The sequence below is a fragment of the Sorex araneus genome, chromosome 6 (assembly GCF_027595985.1).
Source record: "Sorex araneus isolate mSorAra2 chromosome 6, mSorAra2.pri, whole genome shotgun sequence".
Classification (NCBI taxonomy): Eukaryota; Metazoa; Chordata; class Mammalia; order Eulipotyphla; family Soricidae; genus Sorex; species Sorex araneus.
Window position 1 is genome coordinate 100,852,224 of NC_073307.1, and position 12,407 is coordinate 100,864,630.

At 56.9% G+C, this 12,407-nt stretch overlaps 1 protein-coding gene across 1 annotated transcript; it reads left to right on the forward strand.

Annotated features, from left to right (window-relative positions):
- Positions 1 to 1,035: 1,035 nt before the first annotated feature.
- Positions 1,036 to 11,795, forward strand: UCP3 (uncoupling protein 3). The gene is made up of 7 exons (XM_004618194.2): positions 1,036 to 1,133; positions 6,307 to 6,503; positions 6,828 to 7,029; positions 7,188 to 7,388; positions 7,630 to 7,731; positions 9,156 to 9,336; positions 11,427 to 11,795. The coding sequence occupies exons 2-7, from the start codon at positions 6,378 to 6,380 to the stop codon at positions 11,539 to 11,541; spliced, it is 927 nt and encodes a 308-aa protein (XP_004618251.1). The 5' UTR covers positions 1,036 to 1,133; positions 6,307 to 6,377; the 3' UTR covers positions 11,542 to 11,795.
- Positions 11,796 to 12,407: the final 612 nt, after the last annotated feature.

Here is a 12,407-nt window from a genome sequence, read left to right on the forward strand (position 1 = left end):
GGACACAACAAACCCCGTATGGTTCCCGAGACTTCCAGGATGATTCCTGAGTGCAGATCTCCTTCAGGTGTGGCAAAACAAGGAACAACACACAGCCTTAGAATCCTGATAACCTACCTCATAGGTCTGTGAAAAAGAGAAGAAAAACAATGTGTGTGAACTGTCTTGCATACAGTGGGCAATAAGAAATGACCAGGACCAGGATGGGGCTCAGCTGAGGAGCACAGGCTCTGCATAAGTGAGACTGGGTTTGAATCCAGCAACCAACATTTATTTAAAGAAAGAGACAGAGACAGAAAGGGAAGGAAGAAAGGAAGGAAGGAAGGAAGGAAGGAAGGAAGGAAGGAAGGAAGGAAGGAAGGAAGGAAGGAAGGAAGGAAGGAAGGAAGGAAGGAAGGAAGGAAGGAAGGAAGGAAGGAATGGAAGGGAGGGAGGGAGGGAAGGAGGGAGGGAGGGAGGGAGGGAGGGAGGGGAAAGAAAGAAAGAAAGAAAGAAAGAAAGAAAGAAAGAAAGAAAGAAAGAAAGAAAGAAAGAAAGAAAGAAAGAAAGAAAGAAAGAAAGAAAGAAAGAAAGAAAGAAAGAAAGAGAAAGAAAGAGAGAGAGGAGAGAGAGAAAGAAAGAAAGAAAGAAAGAAAGAAAGAAAGAAAGAAAGAAAGAAAGAAAGAAAGAAAGAAAGAAAGAAAGAAAGAAAGAAAGAAAGAAAGAAAGAAAGAAAGAAAGAAAGAAGGAACACAGTATCGTTTCAGTGAGGAGGCCAGGAGAGGCGGGGCCAGCCTATCAGGAGAAGCCTTGACCTTTGGATGGACTCTCAGAGGGGGCACCCCTACCCCAATATATACCTTATCACCAGAGGTTGCTCTTCTTTAGCAGCTGGAGGGAGCTCCCGGGAACTCTGACCTTCCCCTCACCTCCCTGCCCCTCACAGCCGCCTCCCGTCCAGTGCGCAGGCTGTCAGCTCTCCTCTGGGGTAAAGTTTCAGGTCAGCAGGGCTATAAAGAGAGGTGCCAAGCCCCGGCAGGCAGAGCAGCAGTGAATGGCAAGGAGGCCAGTCGCTCTCTGCTCCCCTTGCCGGGGCGGAGCCCTGCAGAGCCCTCAGGAGCCCGGGGCTGCCCTGGCCCAGGCCCGCCGTGCAGGTAAGGTCCTCCCGCCCCGCTGCAGAGAGCCGGCTAGGGAGCTTCCGTCCAGCGCCCAGCACCCCTGTCCAGATGAGGGAGCACCCCCACAGCGCCCCAGCCTGAGGAGGGCATGGTGGCAGGGCACGGTGGCAGGGCCAGAACTCCCCCTGCAGCCCCACCCCGAGTGCCCCCTCCCAGTTCTCCCTGCCCCTGTCTCGGCCAGGCGACAGCCCTGTGGATTGTGGCAGATGTGTGCCAGAATCCCAGCATGGGCAGGAAGGGGCGCCAGGAGGGAGAAGGGGGTGGCAGGGGGCCTGACGAGATCTGGCCCAGCCTCTATGCTCGTAGAACTGTCCGCCCAGGTAGCCCCTTCTGCAGGGCTGCTGGGGGCTGGGCTTGCGGGCGTGGGGCTAGAGCTGGAGGGTGATAAGGGAAGGGGCAGGCAAGGTGTCTGGAATCGGGTCCTACAACCCCTCTTCAGAGTCACCGCCAGGAACACGCTTCTGACGAGGGCTCCAGGCCGGCCCAGCCCTCAGCAGCTCTGTGGGGCTGAGCGGGGAGGATTCATGCTAGTGGCGGGGATGCTTCGCTCTCCCGAGGCCGGACTCGGGGTGCTCGAGCACGCCTGGCTCCAGCCCACAGCCTCCGCCCGTCCAGAAAGCAGGAATCACGCGGCAGTCACCAAGTTGGGGCCACAAGCAGGGACATCCCAGGGGCCACTGCTCCTCACGCCAGCTCCCCGTTCTCCACTGCCTCTCACTGGGCCCAAGGCCAAGGGCCAGTGGCCTGCTGGGTTCCTCAGGTCCCACGCAGGGGGCCTGAGGGGAGGTTGGGGAACACCCACTCCGGCAGGCAGCACCTCCCACGTGTCTCCCTGGGCTGCTGGGAATAAGATCCAGCCCTGGCTTTCGGCCTTCCGGAAGGCTTGGCCCACTCAGCAGTTAACGCCTCTCACTGCTCCACTGCTCCAGCTGAATCCCCGGTTCCGGGCACCCCCTCCCTCCTGGTCTGCACCAGCCCACAGCAAGCAGCTCTGCCTGGATGCCACCAGCCACCCCTGCCCGCCAGACTCAGGCCTGGCTGCGGGCAGCTCAGATTTCACTCCCCACGTCCCTTCAGCAAGTGGGGGGTGGGGGATCTTTGTCAACTGGTTGTCCTGAGGACCCTCCAGCTCTGGGTCATCCCAGTAGGAGGCTGCAGAGAGGAGGGGGCCCGCTCTGAGCCCCCACCCCCAGACGGTAGACCGTGGCTGAGCTAACCCTGCGAAGAGTGGGACAAGAGATGAGGTCAGGAAGGAAAGTGCCACCTGCTGGTACATCCTTCAGGCCAGGGGTCCCAGGCTTCTGCGGAGATCTAGACCCTGCCCATAGTTCCATGAAGCACAGCTGGCACCGGGCATGCTCTACCGGGAGCTGAGGGCACAGCATGCCCTGGTATCCCACGGCCCTGACAGGCGTCCTCTCTAGGCTCACCTCCCCGGGCTCACTGTGACCCAACAGGTCACAGGGCACTTTGAAAGTAGAATGGAAGGGGCTGGAACGATAGCACAGTGGGGAGGGCGTTTGCCTTGCACATGGCTGACCCGGTTCTATCTCCATCATCCCATAGGGTTCCCTGAGCACAACCAGGAGTAATTCCTGAACACTGCTGGGTATGGCCCAAATATCAAGCAGAAAAAAAAGGAGAGAAAAGTGGAGTGTGGGGGGGCGGGGGGGTAGAGCAATAGTACAGCGGGTAGGGGGTCTACCTTGCATATGGCTGACCCGGGTTTCATTCCCAGAATCCCAATGGATCCCGAGTACGATGAGGAGTAATTCCTGAGTGCAGAGCCAGGAGTAACTCCTGAGCATTGCCAGGTGTGATACGTCCCCCCACCAAAATAAAACATGACATGTTTTTTTTAAAAAAGTGGACTGAGGGGCCACATGATATTATAGCAGGAAGGGTATTTGCCTTGCACACAGCCAACCCGAATTCAATCCCCAGCATCCCGTATGTTTCCTCAAGCACTGCCAGGAGTTATTCTTGAGTGCAGAGCCAGGAATAACCCCTGAGCATCTCCACGTGTGACCCCCCCTAAAAAAAATATAGGGGAGTGAGGCTGGAGAGATAGCACAGCGTGTAGGGCGTTTGCCTTGCATGAGGCCAACCCGGGTTTGATTCCCAGCATCCCATATGGTCCCCTGAGTACCGCTAGGGGTAATTCCTGAGTGAAGAGCCAAGAGTAACCCCTGAGCATAGCCGGGTGTGACCCAAAAAGCAAAAAAAAATAAAAATAAAAAATAGGGGAGTGAAAATCTCTAGCTCCATGCATAGTCAGCAGGGGTTCTGGAGGACACCGCAGCAGCCAGCAAGAGGCCGGGGAAGTGCTCCTCAGCCTCCTTCTGATGGCAGCCCCTCCCTGTAGCAGGGCTGGACCCCGAGAGGTATACAGTGGTGTCCTATGTATGCAGTTTTTACCTGTGGTCCCCCTGAAATATCCTGGGAGCCTACAGGGGGGCATACAGCCCTCAACTGAGAAATACTGCTCTGGAGAACACAGGCCCCAGGGCTGGCCAGTGGGGAGAGCACTGCAGAGGGACTGAGCGCTGCCTGGGGCACGCAGAACCCGCCCCCCCCCCCCCCCGCCCAGCCTTCCTCACTACTCCTGCATGGGCTCAGCCCCCAATCCCTACAGTTGGGCGTGCAGAGCGTTTAATTCCTGCCCTGGTGGAAAAGGCGCCCATCCCAACGCATCCCCAGGGCCCTTGCAGTGAATGGTGGTGGGAACATTTTTGTCTTCCAAGATCTGGTCAGACATGTTGGCATTCGTGTGGGACACCCCCACACAGCCTGAGGGGCAGAGCGCAGATGGTTTGCCCTCGTTTCCAGAGCTCTCCGAGTGCCAACAGCGGGAGCCAGAGCAGGCGTGTCTGGGGCTGCAGAGCCTACAGCGAGGACTTTGGATGTTGTTCGGAGTGAGGGGGTCATTGGAACCAGGGAACATGGGAGTGGCATGCTCTGATTCACGTGTGCTCGGACACCAGCCGAGGTGTCTGCAGCATCTGCCCGCAGGCCTGACACTCTAACTCAGAATCCCGTTCTCTTTGCTGCATGGGCCATGCAAATGCTGTGCCGTTATGTGGAAATGACATCACTGTGATTTTTATTTGGGGACACACCTGGCAGTGTTCAGGGCTAATCCTTACTAAGTGCTCAACGGTAATTTCCGGTGGTGCTGGGGGACCATGAGGTCCCAGGGGTGGAACCAGCCACATGCCACACTTGTGCTCTTTGCACCCTCTCCCCAACCCACCCCCATCCACTGGGTCCCGGTTTCCTTCCAAGTGAATGGCAGGTTCTTGTCCCTATTGGACCAGGAGGGTCAGTGGTGTCTCTGAGGCCTGAAGACAGGACAGGAGCCCAGCTCTCCCCCTTGCCCCGAGATGTCCTCCCTCCCTGTAGAGGACTCACTCTGCCCCCATCAGTCCTGCAAGACTGACCCAGATGCGAGGACACTAAGGCCAAGGATCTCCGCACTCTGAGGAGTTGACAGTGGGGGTGCCAGTGGGGGTGCCAGGAGAGAGCCTTAGCACCAAGGTCTCAGATATCTGGGTTCTGGAAAGTAGAGCTACCCATGACGGGGTAGCAGTCCCCAAGGCAAGCAAGGCTGATCCAGGACCATCAGAGGCCAACGGGGTCCCATCACCAATAGTGAGAGATGGGCACAAGTGTACCTGGCACACACTCTCTCTGTCCCTCCCTCCCTCTTTCTTTCCCTCCCTCCCTTAACCTCCCTCCCTCTCTCTCTCCCTCTCTCTCTCTCCACCCCTCCCCCCCTCTCTCTCTCTCTCTCTCTCTCCCTCTCCCAGCTCTTTAGTTTTTGGGTCACACCCAGCAGTGTTCAGGAGTTACTCCTGACTCTGCACTCAGGGATCACTCCTGGTGGTGCTCAGGAAACCATATGGGATGCTGAGAACCAAACCAGCATGTTGGCTGTGTGCAAGGCAAACGCTCAACCTGCTGTGGTATCTCTCCGGCCTGGGGGGAACATTCCCTTGGCCCACAATGAATCTACCTCTAAGAATGGCACCTTAGGAGGGCTGAGAAAGATAAAAGCATAGTTCCAGACATCAGCCATGGAAGCCCTTCAGCCCCACGTTTCCTTGCGTCCTGTAAGAGACATACTCTGAGTTGCAGAGATAGCTCAGGGGTTGTGCCTTGCATGTGGTGCACCCAGGTTTTGATTTCTGGCACCACTGCATATGGTCCTCTGAGCCTACCAGGAGTGATTCTTTGGTTTTTTGTTTTTTTGGTTTTTTTTTGCTTTTTGGGTCCCACCCGGTGATGCACAGGGGTTACTCCTGGCTCTGCACTCAGGAATTACTCCTGGCTCAGGGGACCATATGGGATGCTGGGAATCGAACCCAGGTTGGCCGCGTGCAAGGCAAACGCCCTACCCACTGTGCTATCACTCCAGCCCCACCAGGAGTGATTCTTGAGCACAGAGCCAGGAGTAAGCCCCAAGCACCACCCCGTGTCATGCCCAAAAGAAGCTGCAGATGGAGTAGTCACAGACTCCAGACGTTGGACCCACGGCAATCCTGCTGAGATTTTTTTGTTTGAGTATAAGGAAGTGAATAATCAGTGGGGTGTGGAGAGAGCTTGGCAGGTACCTGAGATCAAACCTCGGCACCACGTGCCTCCCCTGCCCCCAGAAAGCTGGTGGTCCCCAGCATTGAACCACCCGGCCAGCCAAGTGTCCCCAGAAGTAGCTCCTTGGCCATGGAGCGCCACATGGGAGACCCCAGCAGAGCCTGTCCACGCTGCTTTGTAGCACAGAAACATGGTGATTGGTGGGTGTGGGGGGCGGGGGCTCTGCTGACTTCCTTCATCCGGGATGAAAGGCTGCAGGGATGAGGGGACGCAGCCCCCCAGGAGCAAGCCATTCCCAGGAGCAGGAGCTGGGCAGGAGAGTGGGACTGTGGGGTGGGCGTGGAGACAGGCGTGGCCCCCACTGAGCCCCTTGGTGTCCCCTTCTATGTAAGATGAACTGCCCAGCTGGGGGAGTGAGAGGAAGAGGAGGTCAAGGGGCTCACAGGAGGGAAGGGACAGGAGAGGGGTGATGTTTAATAGCGAAATCCACCCTGGGATCCTGGGGACAGGCCTGAGGGCTGGTCCCATCTGCCTCCTTCCTCTGTGTCTCCCGCAGCCTTCCCCCTGCGCTGAAGCCCCTCCCCACCCCCTGTGCCCTGGGAGGGACAGGCAGAGCCTTCCAGGACCATGGTGGCAGTGACTCCCTCAGAGGTGCCGCCCACCACGGCGGTGAAGTTCCTGGGAGCGGGCACTGCCGCCTGCTTTGCTGACCTCCTCACCTTTCCGCTGGACACAGCCAAGGTCCGCCTGCAGGTAGGAGCCCTCTCCTCAGCGCCTCCTCCCAGGAGCCCTTCTCCCCCTCTCCTCCCTCCTCTTCCTCCTCCCAACCGGGGCACCCCAGACAGCGGTTCTGAGTTCCCTTAGGATCTAGCCCCGCGCCCAGACTAAGACTGGGCCCTGTCCAGCAGGAGGGAAGCGATGGGTCCGCTCGGCCCACCCGTGCCCATAACGCGGACGCCTCGCTTGTGGCCCAAAGCGCCGGGCTCTTCCCGGACGGGCAGCCCCCCGCGAGGGGACCCCTCCCTGCCTGACCCAGCGCCCCCAGCCCCTCACGCCCCCGCCGTGGGTGTCGCTCAGATCCAGGGGGAGAACCCGGCGGCGCGGAGCGCGCAGTACCGTGGCGTGCTGGGCACGATCGTGACCATGGTGCGCACCGAGGGCCCCCGCAGCCCCTACAACGGGCTGGTGGCGGGCCTGCAGCGCCAGATGAGCTTCGCCTCCATCCGCATCGGCCTCTACGACTCGGTCAAGCAGCTCTACACCCCCAAAGGATCGGACCGTGAGTGTCCGGATCCCGGGGATTCCGAGGGGGCGCGGGCCGGGGGCTGAGGTCACTCTGAGCAGCTGTCCAGGAGCTTCCGGAGCCCAAGGCCAGCGGCGGTGGGCACGGCCAGGGCCGGACACGGGCCCGCACACCAGCGCTCCTTCCTCCCGCAGACTGCGGCATCACCACCCGCATCCTGGCCGGCTGCACCACGGGCGCCCTGGCCGTCACCTGCGCGCAGCCCACCGACGTGGTGAAGGTGAGGTTCCAGGCCAGCGTGCAGCAGGGACCCGGAAGCCCTCGGAAGTACAATGGGACGATGGACGCCTACAGGACCATCGCGCGGGAGGAGGGGCTCCGGGGCCTGTGGAAAGGTAGGTCCCCCTGTCAGGAGCTTCTCCTCCCCAGAGCCAGGCAGAATAGTGAACTCTGGGGCTGGAGACATAGTACAGTGGGTAGGGTGCTTGCTTTGTATGCAGTGGACCCAAGTTCCATATAGTCCCATGGGGTCCTGGGACACCCCACAGTGACCCTCCCACATTGGGGCCTGGGGTTATGCAGACAAAGGTCCCTTTCCCCACTACCCCATCCATCAACCTGTCCCCCTCTGCACAGGAACTATGCCCAACATCACGAGGAATGCCATTGTCAACTGTGCTGAGATGGTGACCTACGACATCATCAAGGAGAAGCTGTTAGAGTACGGACTGCTCACGGGTGAGGCCCTCACAGATGCCCCCTGCCAGCAGGGGTGGGCACCGCTCAGAGGCGAATGGCCGAGGGAAGGGGCAGGGAGAGGAGCTCAGGAAAAGTGCTGGCCTGGTGGGGGGAGGGAGCCCAGCAGGGAGGTGCAGCAGGGCAGCTGGGTGAGTCAGATTCAATCCCTAGCACCCCATAAGGTTCCCCAAACCCTGCCAGGAGTGACCCCCCAGTGCAGAGTCAGATGTAAGCCTTGGGCACTGTATGTTGCCGTTGCGCACACACACACACACACACACACACACATACACAGAAAAAAAATTTTTTATTTAGTGAATCACTGTGAGGTACAGTTACAGACTTACAAACTTTCGTGCTTGCGTTTCAGTTATACAATGATCAAGCACCCATTCCTACACCAATGCCCATTTTCCACCACCAATGGTCCCAGCATCCCTCCCACCACCGCCACCCCATCCCCTCCACCCCACCCCACCCTGCCCTGCCTCTGTGGCAGGGCATTCCCTTTTGCTCAGAGAGAGGAATTTTTTTTTTTTTTTTTTTGCTTTTTGGGTCACACCTGGTGATGCACAGGGGTTACTCCTGGCTCATGCACTCAGGAATCACCCCTGGCAGTGCTCAGGGGACCATATGGGATGCTGGGATTCGAACCCGGGTCGGCCGGGTGCAAGGCAAACGCCCTACCCGCTGTGCTATCGCTCCAGCTCCAGAGAGAGGAATTTTTTAAGTGGCCCAGAGCAATAGTACAGCTGGTAAGGAGCTTGCCTTGCACACAATCAACCCACGTTTGATCCCTAGCATTCCATATGGTCCCCTGAGCACTGCCAGGAGTAAATCCTGAGCACAGAGGCAGGAGTATCCAATAATCCCTGAGCATTGCCAGGTGTGTGGTCCAGAAAACCAAAAGTTCTGGCCAGCACCACTTCCGAGACAGACAGTATTTGGGGGCGCTTTGAGGACTGTAAGGTGCCAGGGTTGGGACCAGGACTCCAGCTCCCCCCTGCAAAGCAGGTGCTCAGCCCTTGAAGCCTGTCCATGGCCCCAGGGTGCCCCTATCTGAGGGCCTCGGGCTGGAACAGAACCTGCCCAGAGCTCAGCCGTGGGCTGTGGAGACATGGAAAGTCTGTCCTTTTCCTCAAGTTGGGGACCAGAGAAACACAAGGGCAACAGAGTGCTCAGGGCAGGGCTGGAGAGATAGCAAAGCGGGGAGCGCTCTTGCCCTGCACGCGGCTGACCCAGGTTCAATCCCCATCATCCCATCTGGTTCCCTGAGCACCAGCAGGGGTGATTCCCGAGTGCAGAGCCAGGAGTAAGCCCTAAGCATCGCTGGGTGTGCCCTTCCTCCCCCCAAAAAAATAAAAAGAAAAGGAGAGCCAGGACAGTCCCTTCTCACTGCCCAATACCCACTCTTCCCTTTGCAGACAACTTCCCCTGCCACTTCGTCTCCGCCTTTGGAGCCGGCTTCTGTGCCACGGTGGTGGCCTCCCCGGTGGATGTGGTGAAGACCCGGTATATGAACTCACCCCCAGGCCAGTACCGCAGCCCCCTGGACTGTATGATGAAGATGGTAGCCCAGGAGGGCCCCACAGCCTTCTATAAGGGGTGAGCCTCCCAGAGGACCCGGCACCTGGCCGCACTTCCCTCCCCAGCTCGCCCAGTGTCCCCCTCTCTCTCTCCACCCCTCTTCCTTCCATTAGAAAGTACCTACCGCGGCTCAATCTGGGGCTGCCGTGGGGAGCAGTACAGACGTGAAGGCCACAGATGAGTATAAAATGAGGGAAATTTAGAGAACAAAAAGTGGATCTCATCTGACTGGGAGCATCAAGGAAGGCTTAACCCCTTTAAAAGAAAAAAAAAGTACAGTCAGAGGTCAGAGTTCACAGTATCCCCAGAGGTACCAGGAGGGAAGGGTGGTTGATGCTCCTGACATGCTCCCCCCGCTCACTGTGACTGACTCACTGACGGCAGCTCACGGGCCCATACGTGCCTTGTTTTCTCCCTTCGGTGTTGTAGTGTTTCCTGTTCCCTCTGCATGGACGCGTGTCCCACAGCCTCGACATGCTCTACACCTTAGCCATCCTGTGAGGCCAGTTCCAGTGGCACCTCCTCCCGGACGCTCTCAGGCGTAAGCCTTCCCAACTCCCTGTGTGCTTCAATACTACTTCCTCTGCGCTGTTCTGACAGGACTTGCTGCCTCCTACTTTGTGTTACAGTGTTTGTGAATCTGTGTGACTCCCCAGGCTTTGAAGCCAAGGTGTGGTGACTTCTAGACTTTCCATTCTCTGGGGTCCCTGGCACAAAGCCAGCACCTCAGATAGGTTCTGATCACCGTGATCGCTCAGTCACTACTAGGTGTCATTCAGACTGAGCACGTGACTTATGAGATCAGCAACTTCCCACACGGAGGAAGAGACAGAGACGTAGGCTAAGTAACTGGCCCAACGAGAGAGTCCAAAGGGACAACCCCAGCTAACACCAGCTATTGACACCCACCCCCCCAGTACATGTTGTCTAAACTGGTTAGTTCTTTGCTTGGCCACCCACTTCCCCACCCGATGACCTGTTTACAATAGAAAGCTTCCGGGTGCCCAGAGTTCAGTTCACTGGACCCAACAATCTGGTTTTCGACTCTGGGAAGAACAAAATAACCCATTTCGCTTAGCTGTTCTTTTCCTGGAAGTACCTCTATTGTGACAGTCTTTGGCTGCAGCCACTGTCTCCAAGCTCTGCTGGGCTTCCCTCAGAGAGCTGTGACAAGTGGGTGACATCTGTAAACATTCACAGGCCTTGGTCCTGTGCTAAGTGCGTTAATGAGTTCCCTTCACTCCCCACCACAGGTCTGTGAGGGAGAAACCGATTTTTGCTTTACAGAGGAGGAAACCAAGGCCCAGGAAGATTAAACAAAGGTCCTAGAACTACACACGGGTAAACCTATGATTTGAACCCAACTCTGACTTCAGGGTTCATGGTCATTGCCGCCATGCTGCCTCCACTGAGGGGTGTCAGCTCAGGGTTCAGGAGAGATGTTGCGAGGCATGAGATTATGGTGCCCTGGCTGTCCCACAGAGCCCAGAGAAGCCAGTCAGGGAGGAAGAGACAGGAAGACTCTCCAAGAAGACACATCCATGTAGACAAAGGCCGGAAGTGCGAGTGTGGCCAGGCCAGTGTGGACTAGCAGAAGAGTAGCGGAGGAAGAGGCTGAAGAGGAGGGCCAGGCAGGCTAGGCCCCACTGAAGGGAAGGTCTCTATGGAGATGAGCTCATGTGGTGTCCCACTATCTTTATCCTGCCTTCACCCACATTCTCAGAGTCCAGACTCGACGTGAATGACCCAGAGGCAGCTGGCAGCAGGTCAGACAATTCCCTGGAACCCCGTCTCTGGCCTTTGATGCTCTCTGTGGTTGCAACACAGCTGAGCTCCTTGAGTTTGATTCTGGGGAAGAGAGTTGGGGTACAACCAGCAAGGGGGGTGAGGTGGGGCTGCCTGACAGTCACCCGGCTCACAACCTTTCCTTTCCTTTCCTGACTGCCACCTCCTCCTCAGACCCGCAGCAGAGACAGAGAAGCCAGCACTTCTCAGACAACGCGGGTGACTCGCAGGAGTCCAGGCCCCTCAGCCCTGCCTCTGAGAGAGGCCCCTGTGGGACTCTGCATCGGTCCCCTCACTCACGTCTTGGTCATCTCCCTCCTTAGGTTCACACCCTCCTTTTTGCGTTTGGGGGCCTGGAACGTGGTGATGTTCGTCACCTTCGAGCAGCTGAAACGGGCCCTGATGAAAGTCCAGATGTTACGGGAATCTCCGTTTTGAAGAAGGCTAGCGAGGTCAGCGGAGAACAGACTGAGGCAGCAGGGGGCCACTCTGAGAGGACAGACCAGCGCACTGTGGGGAGCTGAGTCCTGCTGCTGGGTCAGGAAACTCGAAACTCAAAAGGATCCTGTCTTCAGTGCTGTCTTAAGAACAGCTCTGTGTTTTGCACTGACAAGAAGGAAAATAAATTATGTTAATTTTTGTAACCCACTGGGTTGGATGCCTAACATTTAGGCACAAGGAAATAAGCCAAGACAGATCCATATGGATAAAATAAATGGACATTTACAAATTTAGCTCCCTGAAAAAAATCAAATTAGATGATGGGTTGTAAAGGGGAAAGTGGAAGTCGCCAGCAGTGGCCCCTGACACCCTTGTTGACCCGCTAAACTGTCTCCAGAGACACGTTCCAGGACAGCTCCCAGTGTCCTGTGGATCACTGGTCCTGAGCCCAGTGTGGGCACAGCCCAGTGGATTCTGGGAAATGTGAGAAAAGACAAGAGGAACCCTTGAACCTGCACCCATAAAGTGCCACTGGGCCCTGTAGTGGACACTCTAATGTCCCCTAGTGACCCTGAGTGTCCAATGCAGCCTCACCCACTTTCCTGTAATATGGGGCAAGCCCCACCACCACCTCCAGGGAAATGTTGAGAAGGTGAGGCAAAAATATTTTTATAAAAGCTAAATTGTCCAAATGCAACAGATGACTAGGGGAACCTGAGAGAGATCTGGCTGGGACAGTGAGAAGCAGTCAGGGAACTCGGGGATTTTTTGTTTTTGTTTTTGTTTTCATTTTTGCTTTTGTTCTCTTCTTTAAACAAGTGTGACCTTTAAAAAAAAACTTTCTAGGGGCTGAAGCGATGGCA